This window comes from Propithecus coquereli, unplaced genomic scaffold, assembly GCF_000956105.1.
Source record: "Propithecus coquereli isolate 6110/MARCELLA unplaced genomic scaffold, Pcoq_1.0 Scaffold336, whole genome shotgun sequence".
Taxonomy (NCBI): Eukaryota; Metazoa; Chordata; class Mammalia; order Primates; family Indriidae; genus Propithecus; species Propithecus coquereli.
This window is the reverse complement of record NW_012149019.1, coordinates 1,760,542-1,786,588: the sequence shown is the minus strand read 5'-3', so window position 1 is coordinate 1,786,588 and position 26,047 is coordinate 1,760,542. Positions and strand designations below refer to the sequence as shown.

Genomic DNA, 26,047 nt, shown 5'->3' with positions numbered 1-26,047 from the left:
CTATTACTTTTTTTTTTTTTTTTAGCCAAAGTGATTCTATAGCTTTTCCTTTTTTAATACTGCACACCCATACTTTGGCAAAAGGACGTTTTATTGGACCACAATTTCTTCAAGAAATTTGTTGATGGTAACTGCTACTTTCATATTTGAGGTGGGAGGTTGCAAAGGTCATTTGAAATATCCCTTGTTGTTATTGTGACTTTTCCAGTCGATAGGACATTTACCTAGAATAGTTTTCCAGATATTTTTAAGATTATGATTCTGAATTTAGTAGCAGCAACTATATTGTAGAGGTGTTTTGTGAGGTAAAACAGGTACTTTGTAAATGTGTCGACTCTACTATTCAGCTGCCTGACTGCTGGCACTTTATTTAAATTCTTCTTATATCTATCTTTACAGCTTCATTGTGAGAATTAGAGGTCACATAACATAAAGCCCTTGGCATTGTGTTTAGCACATAAAAGACTCTTATTAAATGTGTGCCATTGTTTTGATGAGTAAGCTGAGTTTTTTTTTAGGAGACTAGAATTATTTTTTAAGAATGTAAAATTTTTAAGTGATGTTTGTGATACCTATGTAAATTTGAGATTACAGTCTTTTCAAGGTCTTTGAAATCACAGTGGAATATTCACTTAACAGGTTAACTGCCATGTGAGTTGTGTTTAACCTTCCCTAGTCTGGGGCCCCAGGGCCTCGTGCAGCATCCGTCACTCACCTGTGTCTTCACCTTGGGAGCCTTGAGAAATATATTTGAAGTTGCATACAACTTACCCACAGGAAGCAATAAAAAATAACAAATTTTTCATTAAATTAGAAAGGATCATTTTGTTTTCAAAGTTTTTATTCTGTTTTTGTAATAAAACACTGTGTCCCCAAGGAAAAAAACTTTTTTTTCTAGTGTGGCAGTCAATGTGTTAAAAAAATAGATGACATGTGGTTTGGGAAGATATTTCTCACCAATCTAGCAAATTGCTGTTAACTGGCTTTATTTACTGGAATCCAAGGTAGTTAATGCCATATTAGTAAATCGTATGTGTTTTTATACTTTCTGTAACTTATGGAATCAATTGAAGAGCCTATTCTTTAAATGTTTGTCAACGGAAAAGAAGCAAAACTCTGTAAAATAATTTAAAGAGGTTTATTCTGAGCCAAATTTGAGGACCATGGCCCGGAACCACACCCAAGAAGCCTTGAACAAGTGAACTTGCTGTGGCTGGGTTACAGTTTGGGTTTATACATTTCAGGGAGACGGGGTGACAGGTAAAGTCATAAACCAATACATGGAAGACGGATGTTGGTTTGGCCCGAAAAGGTGGGACATCTCAAAGGAGGGGGAGACGCTATAGCTTATAGGTGGGTTTAAAGACTCTTTGATTTGTAACTGGTTAAAGAAATGAAGCTTTGTCTAAAGGCTTGACATGTTTTAAGTTAAAGTCAGAGACAAGCCACCTGATATATACCCGGACTCAAGTGATTTGTTCTGTATATTGAGGACCTGCATGTTTGTCGTGCATGGCCTTAGGCCTGTTACTGAGTTACAAAGGATGTCTCCAAGAAGGGAGGGGGCATAAGGCATGTCTGACCTCCCTTCTCATGGCCAGCAACTCAGTTTTTGGGTATCCCCTTGGGCAAGAGGAGGTCCATTCAGTCAGCCGGTGCGGGGGAGATTTAAGATTTTATTTTAGTTCACATATTCTAGGTAACTTCGACTAGTTTGTTCATTCCCTTGCCATTTTGTGAACAAAGTTGGTAGGCACACTGTGGCGGATACTGAGGTACCAGATGAACAGAATGCCAGCTCTCCCTGCAGAGAGCCCTCAGCTCTAGAGGAAGACACAGGTGCAGCCACTGACCGTGGGTTGGTATAGCCTAGGATGCTGTCAACAACCTGCAAGCTAACTGCTCAGTGGGAGGAAGGGTTGGCAATGGGGAAAAGATTAGACACTTTCTGCGTACTTGTCTTCAGCCCTCTGCCAACTCTGTGAAGTGGCTACCCCCATGATACCCATTTTAAAGATGAGAAAAACGAGGCATTTATGATATGCTTGTCATCATGCCAAGGATTTTACTTGGATTTGCCTTCCTACCAACCCTATGAGATGGGGACCTTCACGTTCTCCACTTTATAGATGAGCATATCAGGGCAGAAGAGGCCATTTCCCCCACTGAGTACCAGAGGTGTGTTTGTGCCTGTGAGGTATGTGCGTGTTGAATGTCGGTGGCACTGAAGAGAACGAGTTATTGTCCAGATGGCGAAGATCTCCTTCTCCTCAGAGCTACTATAATAAAACATTTAATTTGTATCCTACAATTCTGTGCTTATTGAATTACTTTGATCCTAAAATGCCATATGTCAATTTTAACGACAGCTTTTCAGTCAAAATAAAGAAAAAGATGATTATGTATAGTCCCCAAATGTGCACTGACGGTACGGTGTTTGCATTTTTAAAATGTTAACATGGGGGCGTGTGTCTTAGAATCAATGAAAATGACAAGTAAGTAAATAGAAATAAAAACACGCAAATGTGTTTATATTGTGTTCTGAATGCTTCTCTTTTTAATGCCTAGGTCTTGTCTTCTCAGACAGCATCATCTTCTTAGGTATGGGCTTGAAGTCTTAGATTTCTTCTGAATAAAGCCATACCTTTTACGTATTATTTTTATTCTGTGTCTGATACTGTGGCAAGCACTCTGCATGTGTTATTTTATCTATTTTTTTTTTTTTTCAAGGAAACCAAGGCTTGCAGATAGTGGTTCCTTGCACAGGGTCATGCAGCTTGTGCGTGTTAGATCAGGGATCAGGCTTGTGGGGCCGAGCCCAAAGCCTATATGCCCTGAACCGCTCTGCCGGCCATCTTCTCCTTGGCACTATGTGCTTGGCTGGCAGGCGTGTAGTGCCTCTTCAGTTGTAAGGTCTGAAAGTTTATAATGTACCTACGAAGACTAAACCTTGCCTGCTGGTGTGTTGTTATTACGATAGTCAGGTGGGCAGCAGGCAGACAGGTAGGCAGCAGGTACGGTGGCAGCAGCAGGCATGACTTTGTGTACAGATGTAGCTTCTTGCAGGCGTGTTTCCCCACCACAGATGATGGTACCTTAGGTACTCAGAGTTGGAAAGGCATCATGGTATACCTGGCTGGAGCATGAATCCTTGAGTGAACTGTGTTTCCCTTGCACGAGTCGTTTTATGTCACTGATTACCAGATGGAAGGGAACTCATTACCCCCAGAGACAGCCTACTTACTTACCATCAGTGAGAATGAGCCTGTCTGTAACACTGAGTGCTCCCTTCTGGCCTTCACGGTAACACAGAGCAAGTGGATTCCGTCTAGCCCTGTGTTTGAAGTTGCATGTCATGTATCATGACCCACCCAGCCCCCAGCTCCTTGAGGCATCCTTCCTTTGTTGGGATTGGTGGCACCTTTCCCTGTTCCCAGCCTCCTGTTTTGCCTGCCCCTCTTCAAGGCAAATGACCGGAATTAATCAACACTCCAGGTGGGGCTGACCAGATCAGAGCTGGGGTGGCTGTCACGTTCTTCTTTCAGGGCACCACACCCATCTGGCATTTTTGCTCAAGATTGGCCTTTTTGAGGGGAGGTGTCTTCACACACCCCCACCCCCAGGTGACCTGGGCAGCCATGTTTACTTCCAGCCCATGATAAGTCCAGAAATGGAGAAAACATGGTTAGAAACTTTTATAGCAATTGAGTGTTGAATTTAATAGTAACAATGTGGGTGTGTATCTTACCTTTGTCTTGTTTATTTCATTTTCTAGTAATTTGTTTCTGTCCTGCTGAGGAAGCATCTAGGCTTGGCAGATTGATAACAGTAACAGCAGCAAAAACTCCTTCCCCTCAGGTGGGTTGAGAAGCGCTAGTCTGAACTGTCTCGAGATTTAAGTCGTGCTTGTGGTTTTTCTGTCTGTGGCAACTGGTGTTTGGAACTGAAGTTCAGGCTTTGCCTTATGGCCCGTCGTGGCCTTGGTGTGTCCTTCGTGTGTGGTGAGATTTCACAAGGTGCTGTTGGGACTTCCGAGCCCACTGCCTCTGGCCAGTGGAGGGTCGTGCGGGGACAGCCTCTACCCACTCCCGCTGTCCTCCACTCTTCCCGAGAGACCTGTGATGCCCACTGTCCTTGTGTAGATCGTCCTTGACTGGCTGCTCACCACCGCCCTGGGGTGTGAGGGTCGGGGGGTTTCATGTGGGGAGTCCCTCTGTGGCTGTCAGTGTGACCCGCCTCCCACCTTCCTGTATCTGTTTATCTTGAGCAGGTTTTCCAGTCCCGGCTCAGCTCCACCAAGAGCCAGCACCCTTTGTGGGAGGCCACATGGCCAGTAGGAAGTGAGCCAGCCCGGGGGCCAGGCTGGCTGGGGTTCCAGTCCCAGTGCTGCCGCTGGGCATGCAAGACTTCTAGCACTGAAGCTCGTACTTTTGTGCAGTGAGAGCCCCGAGGGCCAGATGAGTGGGCCTTAGGAATTCCCACCTGACCAGGGGCACCAGGGGCTGGAGCATGAGACCCTGGCTGGGTCAGTCCGAGCGTGGCCTTTGCTGTTGGAATCAAGGGGCTGGGTCCCTGAGGATGCCTCCCTCCTCTTCCTTTGCCCCCAAACTGGTTCATGAGGCAGTGGGGGGCTGGCCGAGGAGTTTACCCTCATTCTAGACTTCACCTGAAACCCAGCTTAGTTTTAAGATGGGACCAAACTGCATGAGAACATTTTATTTGGTTCTTTGGGCAGTGAGGAAATGATTGTCACTTTCTTAGTGATTGCCCATTCTGGGAAAACAAGTGTTTAAAACACAGCCTGGGCTTTAACAAGTGTACGGATAGTAGAGGAAAGAAAACGGTTTATTTCCCCGCTGAGCAGCATGGCGGAGCTTGGAGCCCAGTGTCCCCGGCAGCACCTGCTGTTTTATGGCAGTCAGTGGGACAGCCTTGACCCTCTGCCTGAGGTTCCAGAGATGGAGTTCGAGGCCTTCGCTACCAAGGAAATCATTGTTTCACTGAAACTTTTCTCTCCTTTCAAAGAGGAAGAATCACTATTTGGTATTGTTAAAGTAAGTATCTCTGCAAGTTATATTTTGCTTTACTTACTTCTTCATAACTTTACTAAAAGTAGAGTAAATTTTGTATAAATGTGGTTTAAATTGGTTTTCGGGTTCAGGTTCTTGGCATTTGCAGAGTGCTTATATGTATTTTCTACCTTCACGAGGAGAGAATGTGGCCTTTCTGGCTTCTGCAGCCTGAGGCTGAGTGTGGGGATCAACAACTTGATCCTGAGCGCAGCATCCTCACTAAGTGGGGGAGGCGGGATTAGAAATAACCCCATGCGGACAGTGCAGCCTCGTCTGCGGAGAGGCTTTGTGACGAACAAGCTGTGTGTGGACCCGCGGTGTAAATAACGTCAGGTACAGGGAGGGCCGGCGCCCTGTCGCTCTGTCACAGTGCAGTCCTGGCCTTGGCTGCCACCCTCGCTCTCTCGGACCCTCCCTCAGCGCGGGTTTACGTGAACATGCCAGGCACTCATTGGGTGCCAGTGATGTGACAGCTCCTCACTGGCATTAGACATGCTGGGGGTGTTTTCTGGTGTCTGCCGAGTGATCGGCGTGGCGTGTTACCCTGCGTGGTCTTGTCCGCCACCACCTCTCTCACCCCCTCCCAGCCCCTCTCACCTCCTCGCCACGTCTGGCTGCTGCCCTTGCACCCGCCGTGCCTGCAGGTCCACGCTGACCTGGCCTCCGCCTGGGCGCTCTCATCACACGTTTTCGAGACTGGCTGCCCCCCTGCCTCAGGGTCAGTGTTCCCTCCTGGGGTAGCCCTGCCCTCGAGGGAGGTCGACATTGTCCTGGTTTCACACCCGAGTTCTGCTGCAGTCAGGAATCGTGTGCCTGTTGACGGAGACACACATGCCCGGTTCCAGCAGTACGATCTCTGTCACCTGCTCCGCGGCCTGCGGTGGGGACTGTGCGCCATTTCCCAGAGTGGGCATTACGGTGTTTGACGCCGGGGCAGGAGCTTGGCAGCTACGTGGAGAACTTCATTCCCTCCCATGTCTCCCCAGGAGTGTCATGGGGGTGAAGTGGCACAGAGACGTGAGTCACAGAGCGGGTGCCTGAGCTCAGGCCGATTCCTGCCTCAGGAAGGGTGACAGCAGCTTTGTGTGGGGTGGAGCCTGCTGGGCACAGTGGGTGTCCAGACCCACTGCAGCGAGTTCTGTACAGCGGCCCCTCCTCGTCCTTGGGGGATACGTTTCAGGATCCGCAGTGGGTGCCCAAAACCTCGGGTAGTACCGAACCTGAACGCCATCGGTCAGAACATGGCTCTTCATGTCTTCTGCCTACAAATCTAATGGAAACTTTTCCGTCTTACTTAGCTAAGTACTTACCATGCACTATGGCTGTAACTTTTGTAGTGTGAGGTGTAACAGCAAAACGTTCAAACTGTCATGGATAGACGATTCATTCTTACCATAGATCTTAGCAAGCTCAGCATAGAGTTTATTTTGTATCTTTATTAACTGAAGACCTTTCACCTTTTCACTTAAAGGAAGCACTTTGCAGCTTCTCTCTGGCATATCCGAATTGCCAGCGTCGGAGCCAGTATTAAGTACAAAAAGGGCTACTTGGACACGAGCACGGCAGTACGTGACAGTCCATCTGACCACCGAGACGGCTTCTGCGTGACCGGGGTAGGGAGCGAGGCAGCACGGATCTGCCCGTCCCGGGCAGGATGGAGCGGGTCCACGCAGGGTTTCGTCATGCTGCTCAGAAGGGTAGCAATTTAAAACTGAGCTGTTTTTTTCGGGAATTGTCTATTCAATATTTTCAGACCACAGTTGACTGTGGGTAACTGTAACAGTGCAAAAAGCAAAACCTTGGATAAGGGAGGACTGTTGTATTCTCCAAGAAAGTTTAAAGCAGGTTCATGGTTGAGCGCTTTTACCACGTTATAAGGGTTTGAATGTGGCGAGTAATACACATGGTATTCGTGTTAATGGTTTATGAACCTTTCAGTGAAGCAGGATATTTCTTTCCTTTCTGGCCCCTGGATGAAGAGGGCGTTTATTACAGCAATTTCCCTCTCTGGAGTGGGTGCTGTGAAACTTCTATGTTCCCTCCGTCACAGGAGAGAAAATCTATTGGATGCTTATTGTAAGTGCTCTCGACAGCCAGACAGAGAGAAATGAAATGGTTTAAACAAGCAGTAAATACGTTGACAAAAATTGGGGCAGTTACAACCATTTCTTTAAGGGACAGAGGAACTTTAAAATTATTCCTTTTACTAAATGCATATGGAGTAATTTAAACATGATCTTCTTTACTTAAATTTCTATTTTAAGTGTCTGGTCTTTAAGGCTGTAACCATGGTTGAGTTCTGTTTTATAACTCATACTGAATTTGTGACAGCATGCGAGAATCCTGCACTCTCACCGTTATTTTTCCCTTTGGGCATGTGGTGGCTTGTTTGCTGGCCTCCCTGTCCGGGATGTGTCCTGGCCTCTGCTCTGTGCCTCATTTGGCACGTGGTGTCAGCCGGCCCGTCACCTGCTCTTGCTGCCACCAGTTGTGAGCCTCGGCAGGAGGGACTACTTAAGCTTCACGATCTTGTCTTTGTCATGCACTAAATACTCTTTGGCAGTTTCCTCAAAACTTTAAATATTTATGTGTGTATGAGGTAGATCCTGAGAAAGTGACTCCTGATACCTTTTTTTTTATTGTTATCATTATACTAACTAGGGAGAAACAAAAAAAGTATTTGAAGTTACTGTGATATGAAGATTATTTCTAACTTCCGTGAGATTTCCCTATAATTGATCCCTAAGAAAAAAGTAAATATTTAGCTCATGAAGATGGATTCCACCTGCAGCTGTACTAGGGGTTCTCTGGGGCTTGCTGAGTGGGTTTAAGTTCTGTGAAGGTTTTCAGCCCTGCTCTGAGCAGCCGGGGTAGCAGGGGGTGTGGGAGGAGAAGGATATGTCTCCACCAGTTATTTCTAGGTGCCAGAGAACCTGTTTAGGATACAGGAACTGGGATTTGATCACTTGATAGTACTGTTTAAAGAAGAAACATTATAAAAGTCACAGGAAAAACAAAATTTTTCATTATCGGTGGGAAATTCCAAAGTATGTTGGGAATGTAAGGAGCTAGTTATAACATTTATTTCATGGGGAAAGTGTATCTCCTGTAATTGTTAAGGACGGTCACGACTTTTTTTACAATTTTATAAATCCTTTATTTAGTAAGCATTGTTTATTCCAGCTTTTAAAGTTCATTAATGAGTTTTTAAGCCTGTAAATGAACATCTTAGCTTAAGGTGCTCAATATAACCCATTTATTTTAGGGGCACTCTAGGAGAAATTGGAAATGAGCTTATTAGGAGATTAGCTAGTCTTTCCCTTTTAAATACATATTTAGAAAGATAGAAATTGATTATTTTCTAAAATCCAGTATGAAAGCACTGTAAAATAATATTCTATACCAAGTAGTTTAATTTCAGGTCATTAGTGAGATTTTATTTTATAGCGTATATATATGTATACCCATATATATAAAAAATAGTACATATGTGTGAATATACGCAGCACCTTAATTGCTTTTAAAAATGGTGTTGAATCTTGCAGTTTTATAGAACTACCCTGAGTAATACAGACATCCATTTTACAGGGATCAGATCTCCCCAAATGTAAGTTTTTCTCTGATATCATACTCCGTTTATCTGGACCATGGAATAAAAGTGGCTTGAAATTGTTCTTAATGTGAGATTAAAAACAAAACAAAAGGCCAAGCGCGGTGGCTCACGCCTGTAATCCCAGCTCTCTGGGAGGCCGAGGCGGGAGGATTGTTTGAGCTCAGGAGTTTGAAACTAGCCTGAGCAAGAGCGAGACCCCGTCTCTACTAAAAATAGAAAGAAATTAACTGGACAACTAAAAATATATATAGAAAAAATTAGCCGGGCATGGTGGCGCATGCCTGTAGCTACTCGGGAGGCTGAGGCAGGAGGATCGTTTGAGCCCAGGAGTTTGAGGTTGCTGTGAGCTAGGCTGACGCCACAGCACTCTAGCCGGGGCAACACAGTGAGACTCTGTCTCAAAAAAAAAAAAAAACCTAAAAAGACAGAACATATCACATCTTAGACCATTAGATGATTTGTTCTGGCAAATCCGGGAAGATGACGGGGAGGCCTCCAAGGATAGGAGGCCCCTAAATGTTTAAGGGTCTCTCATTGGGAGATGTGGGAAGGGAGAAGGTTCTCTTCTACATGCCACAGTGGCAGCCCGAGCCCCAGTTAAAGAACAGGAATACCACTGTCGTCGTTGGTGCATTTTGGGGTGGTCGTAGTGAAGGTGAGGATGTTAAGGTGCTTTGCAGGGACTGTGGACTCTGCCTGCGGTGACATTCTTTGTGTCTCCAGCTTTGCTCTGGGACACCTGTGGGCCTGTCCTTCTTCCTGGCAGTCTTCCTCCTGGCCCCTTACCAGTTCCACTTGAATTGCAGCCTCCTCCATGTTTATTCTGCCCAGTTCTTTTCTCTTATTCCATAGCAAAGCGCTCTGAAATTCTAGATAAGTAAATTGCATGGTGTGCTTATTGCTTACTGTCTATTTTCTCCAGATAAAATATGAACTCCATGAGGGCAGGATCTTTGCTTTAAGCACTGATGTACTGGGCATAGAATAGGTGCTTGGTGAATATTTGTTGAATGAGTGAGTCTCTCTGAGATCAACTGTATTTCTCTTCTGCTTAGGTGACCAAGAGGTTGGATACTCCAAGTTTGTGAAGCTCTGTGATTGGTCACCCATGACTGTGTCACCATTGGTGAAGATTATGTCGTACTTAGTAAGCTTAGACATTGCTCACTAATTGCAGGCCCCTTCTCATTGCTTAGTAAAATGTTCTTGTCCCTCTGAGAGCTGTGGATGGCAATCTCTGCTTTCCGGTTTAGGATGGTTACAGTTTTAGGATGGGCGTGGTGTGTGTCGGGCTCCTAGTGGACTGGGTATTAATGTGTATTTGAAACCTGCTCTTTAATATGCAAATTGATTTAGAGTAAACTTAGCTCACTGGTCTTCAAAGACTTTAGTATTAGGTATAGAGTGAGCACTTAAGACCCAGGCTTGTGAGTCCCTGGGCTCGATACTCTGTGTCCCTCGTGTGGGAGTGTGATTCCGGCAGGCCAGTCACTTCAAGACTACTGTGTGTCAGCAGTGCCTAGGACCAGACTCGGGGCCGCCTAAGCCTAGGATGCTGTGGTGGCCATGAGAGGAAAGCGTGGGTTGAAGTAGGTTTAGAAGGCAAAGTAATCAGGATTTGGTAAGCAGTTCTACATGGCGAAGGAAGAGTTTGAGGCTGACTGATTTCTGTCTTGGGTGAGTGACCGAAGGGTCGTAGACTGCTATTCTCAAGACCAGGGCGATGCCAGCATTTCGGAAGATGTTTCAAATCAAATTCATCTTCCGATGAACCCCTCTCCATGTAAATGACCTTTGCCCTGGTCACCCAGGCCGGGGTCGCCCACTGCCCTTCTCTGCATCCCTCATGTCCACTTTTGGGTCCTGATGGGCACGGTTCCGTGAGCCTCCGGGTCTCAGCTTAGAAGCCCCGCTCGCATCTCTTACCCAGAACGTAGTCTCCCAGGCTGGCATCCCTTGGGCTTGCCCGCTTTGCTGGGCTTCCGGAGTGACAGAGGAGTTCCTGTTCGGGAGGATCAAGACAGGGCCTGTTCTCCTCCCAGCGGTTCTGTCTGGGCTCTTGGGAAGAGGGTCGGGTGAAGGAAAGCTCAGCCGTGGCCCTGTTTGGAGAATGAAGTCTTGGGGAGAGGTGCCAAAAAGCATTTTCATCTAAACACCTGGTTGAGATATGGACACAGGAAGATATTCTCTTGAGACCTACTGATGATGAGCAAGGTTCACAATACAGGGAGGAGAGTTTTTGGGTAAAGAAATGTTTTGTAACTTTAGCGGTAGAAAAAGGAAGGGCTCTATGGATACCTGTAGATTATCTGTACCTGTGTACATTTCAAGTTTGTATTGCTTGTGTTTGCACATGTGGTACAAATTTCATATGTACGTATATATGTGCGTGTGTACACAGACACACACGTACACACACTCTCTCTCCCTTCCATCTTCTCATGCAAGTGTCCTTCCTTTTGGGGACAGCATTAGAAGCGCACAGCCTGCAGCTGCTTCCTGCGCTGGAGGCCAGTTGGCTCTGACTCTCTGCTGTTTGTCAGAGCTGAAGTAGTCCTATGAATAACCAGGCTGCTGCCATTTATAACTGCTTGTCAAGTGCGTAAGAGTATGTACACCTGTGAGCAAGAAGACCGGGGAGACAACTATTATGTACTCATAATAATTTAAAGTAAAACATTTTTAAAAAAAGAACAGCGAAGACACTGCCCGTTTCTCCTCCCCACCAGCTCACTTTAGGCTCCAGCAGAGAGAAGGCTGTCTCCTGGGGGGTTGAGCAGGGAGCCAGCCTGCGTTTTGTGATGGGACTTTTTGTACTTCATGTCAGTCTTCCCAGCAAACCCTTTGAAATGGGTATTATCCAGATTTACGTACAATAAAAGCGAGGCTCAGAGACTTTTGTTGCCTTATCAAGCGAGGCCAAATAGCTAGAAAGTGGAAGGCACCAGCTTCATGCTCAGTTTTCTCAGGCCCCAAACCAGAGTTGCTTCTTCCTCCCCCACACTGGCATGACTTGGGGTTGGGGCACACTTTCCACCTTCCCCTTCCCTCTGTTTCGTTCAGGACAGTTTCTGTTACTGTCCTCTTGGGGCGCTCTCCTACCCCAGGCCTCTCTGTGCGCGGGGAGCCTCCGCGTGTGTCCTTGGAGACTGGGGGGGAGTGAGAAGCGTGGTGTCTGACGGTGTATCTTTCATCCCAGGGTATTTGTCTCTCTAGAGGTTCGGTTGGTCATTTTGTGTCTTCCGTTTCTTTCCTATGAGACCCACGCTTTCCCTTCCCTTCTTGAACACCTTTGTAACATCCTGTCTTCCAATTCTGGACGTTGCTAGATCTGTTTCTCGTAGTTGGTTTCTCTTACCATTGTGGGCCTTACTTTCTTTTCACGCCCGATAATTCTTATTGGATGCCAGACATGGTGAATTTTACATGGCTGGGTGCTGGCTTTTTTGTGGGGGTGTTCCTTTAAGTGTTTTTAGGCTCTGTTCCGGGAATAGTCGAGCTTCTTGGACACAGTTTGATCCTTTTGGGGCTTGCTCATAAGCTCTGTGAGTTGGGCCTGGAGTCACTTTTAGTTTGGGGCTCATTTGCCCTCACTGTTAAGACCACGTGGAGGGAGGTTTTCCACGTGGGTTGGTGGGAACGCACTTCTCCCCGCCCTCTGGGGGTGGTTCTGCCCACTCCTTTCTGGCGGTTCTTCCCTGCCTCGGTGGTCTCCTTTGTGCATGTGCCAGTCCATACTCTGCCGAGGATTTGTGGGGAGCCCTCTGCAGGTCTGCAGCGCTGTCCTCCGTGGAGTGCTGTCCTCTCTGCCTTGGCTCCCCTGAGCGCTGACCTCTGTCTCCTTAGAAAGACCCCAGAGCAGGGTCCTCCTCGCGTTGCAGCTCGGAAACTCTCCAGGCAGCGAAGTGGGCGCGAGGGGCGTCTTCTGTCTCAGGAATCGCTGCCCCATGCTGCCTGCTGTCCACTGTGTGAAAACCACTTCTGTTTCTTAGTTCTTTAAGGAGAGGGTATATCCTATCCTTGATATTCTGTATTGGCCAGAAGTTCAGAAGTCACCCATAATACTATTTTAGCCATGGTTCCAGGAAGAGATCAGCTTCAGAACATTTTTGTGGATTTCAACCTTAGAGCTGAAAAGAAATTTAGAAATCACGTGGTCCAAAACCCTGATTTTACAGGTGAGGACATAGGCCCAGAGAGTGAAGATATTTGCTCAGAATCCTAGCGCTTGTCCTACCAGCAGTTTATAAACATGCAGCTCATGCCACAATGAGATGTTTCCTGCCTAAAAGACACAGTGAACTGTTGCTCGTGGCCCACACCGAAGCTGGGCTGTGACAGTCCTCCCCGCTGTCAGGACTGGCCAAGCTTTGTCCTAGAGGGATAGTAGCTCTTTGGCAGAAGGACTGAGTTCGTTGTGCCCTGGGATCTGTGCTGTTTATTTTTGTGACCAAAATGAGCTTTGTACAAAGCTCCACAGAAGAGACGCCTCAAGGAGGCATCACCTGGAACCTCCGTCCTCTTGACCTGTGAGCCACACGCTTCAGCGTGCTCCAGGGGCTCCCTGCCCTTCACACCTGAGCCAGGTATGCCTGCGGATCGGGGGGAGTGCTGGGCCAGACCCGGCTGCCTTTCCCCTCGGCCCTCTGCCCTCCACCCAGCAGAGGGGCTCCGAAATGAGGAAGAGCCACCAACATGGATTACGTCATGTTAAACACCAGGGCCTTTTCCTGATCAGCCAGGACGATGAGCACCTTTTCCAGATAGTGAAATTACCGTTGAGAAAGTTTAAGGAGAAGCTGCCTCTCTCGTGCTAATGGGGGAGGAGCGTGGGTGTGTTGTGTGCCTGTGGTGTGCACTGTACTCTGCTGGGAAGGTAACCCTTTCTCGGATCATCTTTCCAACTGTGCCTGGTTTGGTTTTCTGGTTTTAGTGTAGGTGGGTTTTGAAACCAAGAGAGAAAATGGGAAACTTGAAGCTGCAGAAGTTGGGTTCACTTGATTGCATTGGCTTTGTGCACCCACTGGGGTTGCAATCCCCGTTTTAGACACGGAAGCCGAAGCTCAGAGATGCTAAGGGACTGTCCCCGCAGCTAGTACACCGAGATTCCAAACCTTCTCTTCCCAACCTCAGAGCTGTGCTCTCTCGTTAGCCTGCTACACTGCCTTTTTGTTAATTTGTGCTTTTTTTACTCCGTCCTTTTTATCTGGGGTCTGTGGGTGCATATGTCAATGGGTGACGTAGCTGGGTGACCCTGAGTGTCCTTTGCCTCCTGTAGGGATTTGGCCTGTTGGTGAAATCGTGGCCTGGTCCTTTGAGACCTCCGGAAGCTCAGCGTATGCAGCGATCATCTATGACCTGGGAGAGACAAGTGACAGGTCTAGGCAATATTCAGGGAGGAAACCTGGAATCTCTCCCTGTTTTCCAGAACTTTGAGTCACAGTTGGCGGTTAGCCAGAATCAAAGCACATTTATTTCATTTCAAAGTTAGTTGTTTTTCAGATTATATTCATAGCCTAATTTGAATCATCACTGATCGTCTTGTAGTACTTTAAAAGGTTGTGTTGGCAGCATCATTAAGTGAGGAATTTAGAGATTCTGCAGTTAGATCTTCTGTTACGTTACTGTAGAGCTCATAGTCCATTAAGGTGCCACTTGCCAACTATTCCAATAAATTAACATTATGTTAATACTACATTTGTGGACATTTCGATGTCTGAATAGTTGCCTTTTTATAAGGGAGGGGGTTTGTTAAAGTTGGGAGTGGAGGAGATGGTGGGTGGAGGTAGGGATGGCGCTCTTGAGGGTGGGGGAGGGTGGGGGAGGGGTGGAAGACGTGGGTGGGGAGGTGGCACGCAGGAGCAGTGGTGGTAGCAGTAAAAATAGCAGCTAGTATTTACTGAGCGGTGCTTTCCCAGCATGATCATGCTAAATCTTCAAAACAGCCCTCTGAGGTTATCCTCACGCAGGGAGGGTTCGCGTCCCCCCCAAGGTCACGTAGCTACTCATCTGCAGAAATTCTAGCTCTTCACCTTTAGGCCCAGCTGCCTCATTGATGTGGGAATACTGGATCAAAAAACAGGAACAAAACTGACTTGGCAAAGGCATTTTATTTTGGGAAAACCATTCGTCAGGATTGACAGGCTCTGGGCATGAGGTTCCTTTGTAGGGTGGTGATGGCAATGTTCTAAAATTAGACCGTGCGATGGTTGTACAGATCCGTAAGTACACTGACACTGGATCGTACACTTGCAACAGATGAAATTCATGCGATGTGGCTTACATCTCAGCAAAGCTGTGTAAAGAAGTAAATGATTGATAGAGTCCCCTTTCTCCGTGAATAACTGAAATTGATGTTTCCTGTGCCTTTTGAGGTCTATAGTGGTTGGGTGCAGTAAGATTTTAGTGAAAATGTGATTATTTTTTATATGGTGGCATTTTCCCTGCCAGTCTAGGCATTCTTAACTATTTTGGAGGAAACTTTTCCTACTCAGCCCAGAGGCAGTGCAGGTATTTTCATGTCAGTCTCAGCGGCCTGTGTGAATGCAATTACAGATAAAAAGCATGGCCCTCATTCCTCCATCCCAAACAGCCGGTGTGCGGAATTCTCCTTTGTCTCATCTCAGGTTCTTGGAAATAGTTCTTGTTTTGGTTTAAGGATCAATTTGACATAAATCTCTGCTCAAAAATCTCTTGCTTCCTTTGCTTTCGAATAGACATATGTCTGTTATATTCAAATAGGCAGTGTCACTTTGAGCAAAAAATGGCTCTGACTCGTTTATTATTTGTGTTATTTCCATATGAGGGAACTAATTTTGCACACCTTGGCAACTGGCAGAATTGGAGCACTGATGTTGCAGCTTTTACCAGGTTCTCCGATGTTTTAGAAATTTATATGAGTGACAGATTTTGTAGGTCCCCCGAGCTCGGTTGTTAAGAACGTGTTCTCTGATTCAGCCCCAGCGGGGTTCACACCCACAGTTATTAGACGTGGGACCCTAGGCAAGGGGCCCTCCTCCTTCTCCTCAGCTGTTAAGAGTGGATAACAACAGTACCTATTAGGAAAGAGTTTCAGGGAGATGCATGAAACTGTCTAGCAACTGTGCCTGGTACCTAGATTGTAATAGAAGCAAGCCTTGCCATTTTTACATTAATTTTTAATAAAAATGACTAATTATGTAGCTGGGGAGAGGGTAACTTGTGAAATCTTCAACTACGTCATACCTAGGGGGTTGTATGTGTTGGGAAGTTCTAGAGTGGGCATCCATATAGTTGGTAGACGTGGGTACCAGGCATAGGGAGGGAGCTGATAACAGTCGGATGACACCTCCAGTTATTAGAAGGTAGGTGACACAGAACAGCAATTAACGTCATCATTCTTCACTAGGGCAGCTATCTCATAGTTTGCTGGATTTTCAGTTTGAAACATTCCACGACTTCAAATGCGTTTTGTGTGAAATGACAGAACCCACGCCTGTTGCATTTGACATGTTCCTCCACAGACACATTCCCCGTGGCACGTGCACCAGCCCTCCCCTCTGAGCCGACATCGTGTGGGATTGTGTCTTTAAAAGCCTTTTGCCTTGGTAGCAGGACACTGGCTGCAGGAAAGAGTTGTGGGAGGGCTGGGACAGCCTCTTTAACCCCATCCTCAGGTGTGTATCCCCCACGCCATTCTCACGCATTGCGTTTGTTGGTTAGTTGGTTTGCAACCTATAGTATGTAAAATGTATCCATGTTAAGATTTCAGCTTGCAGGTTTTGATCGGGCATTCTCTTAGGGGAAAGACACTTCAAATTCCCCCATTCTGTTCTCTCTGGCATTTTGATCTCTGTTTATCTTACTAGAATTAATTAAGTGTGCCTTCAGTGTCTTTGTCCAGGTCCCGAAAATACTGTGCATAGGGCATGCTGAGGACACAACCACGTGACACCCACTAGAGAGAGCGAGGGAGAGGGGGAGCTGGCTGCTGGCCCTGGTCTCTGGACAAGCCCTTTGTTTACGTCATTTTAATTTAAACCTCGCAAGTGACCAGTGAAGTGGCCGTTCTGTCCCAAGGAGGTGCAGAGGTGCAGGAAGGTACCCAGAGTCCCAGGGCTAACCAGCATGTGGGAACTGGGACCTGACCTGGCGTCTGGCTGCCTGTTTGTCACCCGGCAGGCGCCTGCCGTGCTGACTGTGATACTTCTCTCTCATTGAGTTCCCTGGCTGTTCTCCCAGGCACGCGTTGGTCCCGTTTTTAGATGAGGACACTGCTTGAGTTGCCCAGTGAACGCTGGCCGGCTCTCTCCAGCCCGTTCCTCTTGTGCATCCTGTGCTGTCTGGCATCCCGCTGGGCAGGAACTTATTAGGAGCTCTACGTGCAACAGAAGGCCTGAGACCGGGGCAAGCCGCCGCTCGGCCGCTGTCTGTGCCCAGGCCGCCTGGCGATGCTTTTCATGGAAGCCTGCGCTCCGCGGGTTGGTGGTGAGGATTCTTTCCCTTCCATCCTCCCGGAGAGGCAGAGGCAGACCAGCCTCTAGGGGAACGTGGGCACCCATCAATTTACGTTCATTATTTCCCACCCGGAATTAAAGCAGGGTGCTAGGGTTAGGTGGTAAGAGGCGTCAGACTTTCCGTCTGGGCTGTCAGAGAAAGCTCCGGAAGGCCGAGGTTTTGGGTGGGCCTTGACGGTGAGTTGATGGGGCCTACATCGTGGGCAGGGCAGAGAATATTCCAGAGAGTGAGAAACCCTTGGCAGCGCAAGGTTGGAGGCACATGCGTGGGCAGTCCCTCTGGAGTTGAGGAAAACCGGGCTGGGAGGCGGCTCCCAGAGTTGCGTGGAGGTGACCCACCTCGCCGCAGGAAGTGTGGTTAAAACACGACTCCGGGGCCCCCTGCCGGGGCCTGACCAAGCGGGTCTGGCTGGGGCCTGGAGCTTGCATTTCTGCACATTCTTCCCAGGTGAAGACTGGCCTTTTGCTGTGACGCCCACTGCCCCAGCAGGCCATCCCGCACACTCTGGCTTGCCACTTTTTTTCTCCCAAGTCACTTTTTATGTGTTATCTTAGAAACCTCAGATTCTTCATCAGCAGAATGGGGGAAGTTAAAATACCCGCTCCATCAGGCAGGGTCTCAGCATGGCTCAGGGCTGTAGGAGGAGAGTTTAATGGAGGAACTGGAGGGGGTCAGGAGAAGACAGTGGGGTGAAGGTCCCAGCCTGGGGCTAGCAGGCAGCCTGAGGGCGCCGGGTTAGGGCTGTTCATGCAACCCCTGCAGCATGGCTTATGGAAGGAACAGCCCAGCTGGAGAACCCCCCCCACCACTTCCGGGTCCTTGTCCCTCCCTGGCCTGGCCCATCGGCCACCCACAACCGGAAGCCAGAGGACAAGGGATCTGGTCAGTGCAGCCCGGGCAGGTTCACTGGCTGGCACAGGGTGGAGGAGCGGACGGAGACCATCCTTCCCGCCAACTGGAGGGCTCAGTGCAAGTTACAGGAGGTCACTTAGCAGAGCGCTGCGCCTGGGTCACCCTGAGAGAGCAGGGGCTTTTTTTTGTTCATCTTTATGAAGGTGGTGGTTCTGCCCAGATCCACTGGATGGGCCGATTCTGACATTGGCAAGTATTTCTTAAGCCACGTGGATTTGGGAAGGTCCAACATTAAATAGCAAAGTGGCCCCTGGGACTTTAACTCAGGAGCTTTGGGGCTACACTCTCCCATCCTTCCCCTTCCCCTTTCCCCTGGAGGTAGATGGCAGTGACCAAGGACTGCTATAAAAAGCCTTGCTTGCTGCTAACAGCCACCTGTAAAGAAGGATCCCAGCTTCCCTTCCCAGTCCCCTGGGGCCTCCTGCTGACCCAGGGATCCTCCCTGCCCCCCTGCCCAGTCCTCCCCTAATGGGGGAGGCTAGGGAACAGACACACAGATGAACAAAAACTGACCCTAAGTGGAAACAAGCTAGCACAATGATAAACCTTTTAATCTCGTCCCAGTGTTTGTTACCCTGCACCTGGCAAGGTGCCACTGTTTGCCTCCAAACGGTGGGTAGACATTTCCACCTGACCTTCCGGTGCTGTCAGGAACTTTTTAATGCTATGCTGGGTTAACTTTTCCCTGCTGCCTTTGTGTTTGGCTTTATTTTATAATCACCACCTTTTTTATACTGTGACATCTTTCTTGGCTTCTCAAGAGAACAGAAGTCTTGCCCGAAGCTCCTATCTGTTGAATTTAAAAGGGTACATTTCTTTTTTGACCTGGGAATTGTATAAACAAATGAGCTGCTTGTTGAGATTTTGTTTGTACTGCCATAATTTGTCATACAAGCCTGTCAGATTTTGAACAGTGCTTAAAGTTGCAAAATATAGGATACCCAGTTAATTACAGATAAACCACAAATAATTTTTTAGGATAAGACTCATGCAATATTTGGGACATACTTATACCAAAAATTCAGATATTTGCTAAATCTGGCACCACTATTTAGACAAGGTTGCCTTAAGTTAGGTTTACAGGTGACTTTGTCTTCTAAATAGATGTCTCAGTGGAGCCCAGTTTGCACTTAAAAGAGGAGTTCTCAGGGAAAGCAATCCCTCTAGTGAATGGGTCTCTACCTTGAGTGTGCACAGAAAACACCCAGGTGCTTGTTTACCTGCAGGGCTTCGCCCATCCCCAGAGAGGCCGTGAGCAGGGCTGTGTGGAGCCTGGGTGATCTGGGCGCTGGCTCCGCCCACCCTGTGAAATAGACGGGGTTGCACATCTAGAGACACTTTCTCCGCGTTTGTGCAATTTGATTCCGGTGCATTTGTGTTAGTGATGCATAGAAATCACAGATATAGAGGTAAATATCTCCAAAGAGATGTTTTCATAATCTAATCAAATTGTGAAACTATTCTGAAGTTTGCTTGGAAGAAAATGACTGAGGAATTCATGTAAAAGAAGCAAGAGTGGAAATGTTCTGATGATAAGCATGTTGGCAAGCTGTGAGAGTGGAACACGTGGGGTGTCGGCCCCAGAGTGGGCAGATCTGTGGCACTGACGAGGAGGGAGCTGAGAAACACACGCATGTGCGTGTGAGGTTATAACGTGTGAGCAAAGTGACCTCCCAAATCAGGCAGAGGGAAGGCTTGGCCCGGGTAGACTGCTCAGCCGTGGGGGGAGGAAGGGCCCAGCGCATGTGCTGCTCTTTCACTATCCACCGGAATAAATGTCACACAGATGAAAGAATAATGCACCAAGTCAGAAGAGAAATCAGGATACCACACCGTGAAGATTTTTCAGTTTTCTTGATAGAGACTGAAGGTAATTTTCAAGCGTAAAATGACGAACCAAAGGAAAAGGTCAATAAACTTGGCTACATTGAATTAAACTTTCAAGAATCAAAAGTGTGATTAAATCTAAAGGTGAACAAGGTGGGAACACATTTGCTGCGAGTGTGACTGCACTTGGACGCTACCACGTAACGAGTCATCGTGGGAGAATGAGGAAGGAAAGCAGTGCCCCAGGCCAGCGGCATTGACAGGCCACATTGGCGGGGTGTGAACAGACCTGCCCAATGATCAAGGGGCTCTTAGCACATTTTACCAGCGAGCAGATGGACTCAGAGTCCAGGTAACAGGCCCCAAACCCTCATCTAGTGGGGGTCGGGGCTGTGATCCGTTCCTGGGCAGTTTGGGTTGGAAAGCCCTGGTGCCGTCAGCTTCCAGCTGACCCGTCAAAGGACAGTCCAAGAGAAGAAATACAAAGGTCTAAGATGCCTGTGAAAAAATACTCAACCTCAGTATAAAGAGTGTGCAAGGTGAGGCCACCGCTTACCTCTGGAATTGGCAAGAAAAAAATTTCCAGAAAAATAAACACAGCCCTGCCTGGCTTGGGTGTTACGAAACAGGCGGTTCTACTCCGGGTGGGAGGGTAAATGTGTGAAGAAGAGCTTGAGAGTACATATCTAGAGTCTTAAAAAAAGGCTCATGACCTCTGGCCTAGTCCTCCACTTCTAGGGATCCTAAGCAGATAATCAGAAATGGGAACAAAGTTTTACGTCCAAAGGTGTTTATTTGATCGTTATTTATGTCATCTGAAAGTTGCAAACAACTGCAAAGTGTCTACTGTGTAGTTTAGAATGTGAAAAAAAATGATATTTACCAAGATTTTAAAATATCCTCTTATCAATTGTGGGGGGAAGAAGCAAAACACAGTATCGTTTACACAATCTGATTTCAACAGTGTCCAGCTACGCATAATAAAGGTGCTAAGACCACAAAAATGCTATTATCCTACTGTTGGAGGATTCAGGCTAATTTTTATTTTACAGCTAGTCTGGGTTGGATATTTATAAAACAAAATTTTTACATGGATCATCTTACAGTTCGGAAAAGAGGAAAAATTTCTTGTTTCATTTGATAAAGAGCAGAGCCTGAGCGGGGAAGATTGGCTGTGGAATCGCAGACTAGGTGGGGAGATCCAGCTGGGAGGGCTGGGAGCGACCACCTTCCCAGCCAGCCGGGAGAGCCCAGCTCCCTCCTGCGCGTCTCTGTGGGGTGCTGGGGGCCTTGCCCTTGCCTCCCAGACACCGTGTCCTCCCAACAGTCCCTCCCCTCTTTGCTCGTCAGTAAGAAATTGGTTAAATAAGTTACACTACACATCCACTCAGTGGGCTATGCTGGAGTGCTGATGGAGATTATCTCTGATGTCATGGAAAATTTAAAAAAACAGTATTAAAGTACACTATGTGGAATATGATTATGATTCCATATTTTATCAAGATCGTTGGTAACCTCACATGATTCAAATGGAGCATACACGTGCTCAGTAATTCAAACATTGCAGCTATGCACATAGTGAGGTTTTTGTTTTTCTGAAAGAGGGTACCGAAAAACAATAGGGTAACCCCTGGTCGTGAGAGCAGAGGGAGGTTCGTTTTATTTTTTTTTCTTCATATTTTGTTTTTAACATCCAGATTTTCATAATTTGCAAGTTTTACATCTATGATTAAAAAACGAAAAGAAAGCCATTTCCTTCAATGGTGGAAGAGAGAGAGAAGCCAGTGAAAATGTCTTCTGTTTCTTAGGGCTTTGTTTTGTTTTGTTTTGTTTTCTCCAGATTTTCTGGAGGAAGGGGTGAACTCGACTTTGCCTCCCCAGGAAACAACATTCTTCTTCTTCTAAGTGGTAGATGTGGGTGAGCTGGTCCTTCTGGACTGTGCCCCGGGCTCCCCTCTGCCTCCCCCCATTGTGAGTGGCCCCCGAAGTGCGGCGTTGACCAGGCCCAAACCTGTTGCCTGCAGGTCAGTGTGCACGCAGCAGCGGAGAAGTTAGCTTCCATCCCATTTCATGCGTGAGCAAGGAGGGCTCTGGGCGGAGAGGCCGCTTGCTGGGAAGTACTCGGCGGTGAAGAGCAGGGCGCAGTCCTGAGCCCTGCTGCTCCAGCACTGTGTGGAACTCCATGCGCTTTTTTGAGTTTCCTGGGCAGTTTGGGCGCTGCACTGTGTGGGGAGGAGCATGGCTCTGCAGCTGGCCTGCTCACACTCGAGCCCCAGGGCAGCTGGGACCCAGCAGGTGGACATGAGGGAGCTCACCCTACCTTGCCTCAGTGGCTCTGGGAGCGGGAGCCTCGCCTGGCAGAGGGAGCTCCGTGTGCATGTTGGCTGTCGTGAGCACCCTTGCATGCCAGATGTTTCACATGCTGCCATGTGTAATTCCGCGGTTCCTTTCGCATGAATAGGAACCATGAATAGGAACAAAGTTGTTGAACTTGACTACTATAATTGTGACAATGTGTATGTTAATAGTAAGTTTTAGTGCAGATCTTGTACTTTTGGCACAGTTCACAACTTCCTGATTCAGAGGTAATACATGTGCATTATAAAGATCTCAAAGATTTCATAAATCTGTAAGAGAAAATTGACATCTCCCCACCCCAAGTTAATCACTGTTAATATTTTTGTTTGAGAGGTGGGGTCTAACTGTTTTGCCCCGGCTGGAGTGCAGTGGCACGATCATAGCTCATTGTAGCCTCAAACTCCTGGCCTCAAGTGATCCTCCTGCCTCAGCTTCCCAAGTCGCTGGAATTACAGGCGTGAGCCACCTCCCCAGCTCACTGCTGATATTTTTGATAAGCATATAAATATTAAAAGGCCCATTTTCTTTTTTCACATTTTAATGTATCTTTTATTGCCTTATGTTCCCATGAAGATGTTTTTCTAGAATTGTATGCTTGGGATCATAACATTGCTTTTTTAAGTTTTGCCTAAAAGTTTTGTCTTCACCCTGTTGTCTAGAACATTCCACCAAGCTCCTCCTTAATGCTTTGTGGAGGGAGTCATTTATAAAACACTCTCTGGATGCTTCTGTCCCAGGTAACAGGACGCCCAATGCTTGGTTACCTGTAATTGTTATAGAAAATGCATGTGCTCCATGGAATGTCAATTATTTATATTCATTGCCTAAATTGAGCAGTTGACAATAATTCTTTTTGAATTGCTATTCAGGGAAAGCTGTTTAAGCCCAATAACAAGAATAACTTTTCTTCTAACGCCCTGCTCAACAGGTTGCCCCTTTTCACGATTCGCTTCCCTTATGCAGCATATTCTCAACATCTGTCATTGAACACTAAAAAGTAAATAAACGGAAAGCAAGTAAGGAATTGGGGAAGAAAGGAAATGCCGGGGATGCTGGGTGTCGAAAAGTGTGAAATGCTTCTTTTGAACTCACGGCTTCTCTGTTGTGGTCCTTTTAGGACAAGGTGGAGCAGACACCTCCCAGTCCACGGGACCTGGCAGAACCTGAGTTCCCAGCACAGTCTGACCGAATCTCAAGTCACCAAGGTAGGAGGGAGTGAAAACCCGGGAGCATTCCCGGCTGCAGCTTGGCAGCAGTGCCGGGACCTTACGTTCTGCGCAGTCGTGCTTGATGCTGATAGAATAAGACGCTAACGTTGGCTCTTCTTTTTCCCTTAAGGAAAATGAATTTTAAAATAGAGAAAGATACTTGGTTCCGATTTCATGTGTTTCCTTTCAATTAACAGACTTCAGTGAACAAAACTTAAAGATCTGTTTCGTATGCGTTATATAGGATTTCACTTAGAGGTGACTTGAGGGTATATGTTGAGGTTTCTCCCCCTGGGGGAATCCTCTTGATTTTGGCATTTTTGTTTTCAATTAGACTGATTTTACATGTGTGTACTCTTGTTTATTTCTCTACCTTTCTCTGAGTCCTTCTGTTCCTTCTGTTTAATTTCTGATGGGGTCACGAAGGGAAAGAAAGGAAAGGACTAAATGGATGCAAGGGGCATTCAGTAATCAGGTCCCGTATGTGGGAGGGAGCTCGGGTGCAGGATGGGGAGTCTGAGGGTGAGGGCCTGGGAGATGCGCGTGGCTCATTGTTCAGGTTATTGGAGAGTTAATTAAGTACAAGAAGTCATAGGGTTTAGAGCTGGTGGGAATTAGAATAATCAAATTTTTAAAAATTATTTAATGAAAAAGAGGATAACGTTCAGCACAAATAAAAGCTGGGATCTGATCACGAGGTCACAGACAGAGATGTTTTTTCATGTATTAGAAGATTCACAAAAGCAGTCAGGATTTTCTGCGGCAAATGGAATTTTAGGGTCGTCTTTTATAAAACTTTCAAATAATGTGATCCAGGGGAAAGGGTACCAGTTTCTTAGTATTGGCTTTGAAACTTGAGACAATTTTAACTTGTTACATTGGCTTACAAATGATCTCATTTAAATGGAAGTGATTTAAGTTTTGGTATTAATGTTCATATAAGAATCTATGTTAATACTTTAATCAGAAAATTAGAAAAAAATTACACTGAAAGAACTTTTTAAAGCTTATGTCTTATCCTTTATCTTTAAATTGTATACTCAAATTTCCCGTAGATATCAAGGTAGTACCATTAAGGGAAATTTGCAGCACAGATTGTGGACCACATGCAGAAGAGAGCTGATTTTCTTTTCTGGTATGGAGCTACAAATCCAGAGGGTTGAAGCTTGGGCCCCCAGTGTATCCCAGCAGCTGAGATGGGGCTTAAAGGAGTGAATGAACACATCTCTACGTCGAACCCTACTTCTGCTGAGTGACTCAGGGAGTTTATATTTTTAAGTACACCTATGACATTGTCCACCTCTCAGTCTCTACACACACAGCATATAAGATAGAAAAACCAACAGGACTCAGCCTGACTCATACGTAGGCACTAATAGAGCAGTGACCAATGCCATCCCCGTGGGGCTATGGGTTCCACAGTGGCCACCGATGGCTGCCGGCTCAGGTCCCTGGGAAGGGTAAGGGCTAAGGCTACCCTCCTCCGTGAGTGATGGGGGAGGAGAGCCAGGTCCAGTACATCAAGGCGGGAGCTGGGGTAGGGGTTCCCAGCTTCTGAAAGATTCTAGAAAAAGGATGTTACCTGGGAGGGGCTGCAGTCTGTGTGAACTCAGGGCCAGGCATCCAGGCAGAGCTGCCACAGCCTTGCAGCCAGAGCGAAACCGAGCAGCCTCGCAGCGCAGTAATTGAGGCAGCCGCCCCAGACTGCCCTGACCAGACCACTCGAAGGGGAGGAGTAGGCAGGAAAGATAGTGGAAAAGAAAAAACAACCCACCTAAAATGAGTCTGCAAACCAACATTCCAAAACACACGAATCAGTTCCATACTAAGAAATACAGTACAACTAACAAAATCAACAGATGGCCAATTTAGCCCAAATGCAACAAAAATAAGTCTGATAGAGGCTTTGAAATGTATGTGTGTGTAATGCTCAGACAGACACCCGAGAGAATAATGTCTATAAAACAAAGCAAGAAAGTGTGAAACACCAACAGGAAGAAATCAAGAACAGGTGGGTATGAAAAAGTATTCATTAGAAATTTTGGAAATAAAATATATAGTTATTGACATTTTAAAAAATGCTGAGTTCCATCTAAAGGGGTTAGAGATCTGGAAGCTGATCCTGTGGGAGTCAGCTGGCCAGGGCACAGAGGCCCGGCGCGCAGTTAGACGCCCATGCTCCCTGGGTCTGCAGGAGAGCGGCCGGGGAGTACGACAGGGGGAGGTGCTGAGGCCCAGCTGAAGGAAGACACGGTCCCCAAACTGTGCTCAAAACAACTAACGAGAAACATGAAGACTAATCCACATCTAAAAACCCTTAGCACTGTTCCAGAAACAGATTTCCTTACACAGCAACAACTGTTGGGCTGATACAGACCTGGGCCAGGAGACGGTGCAGTGCCCTTTCTGAGTGCTGAGGGGAACATAACCATCCATCCAGAATTCTATATCCACGTATCGCTGCCCAAGGAAGGCAAAGTAAAGCTTTTTCAGACAAAGATTGGAAAAAGGTGTCACGAGCAATCCTCACTAAAGGAATGACTACAAGCAGTGCTTTAGGG

The 26,047-nt window shown here is 46.9% G+C and overlaps 1 protein-coding gene across 4 annotated transcripts in view; it reads left to right on the top strand.

Annotated features, from left to right (window-relative positions):
• Nucleotides 1-26,047, top strand: part of GRB10 (growth factor receptor-bound protein 10) — a 180,414-nt gene that overhangs the window by 63,122 nt on the left and 91,245 nt on the right. For all 4 annotated transcript variants that reach the window (XM_012650633.1, XM_012650636.1, XM_012650634.1 and 1 more), the window contains one exon: nt 23,396-23,483. In XM_012650633.1, coding sequence (XP_012506087.1) covers nt 23,396-23,483 — 88 coding nt within the window. The remainder of the gene's footprint in view (nt 1-23,395; nt 23,484-26,047) is intronic.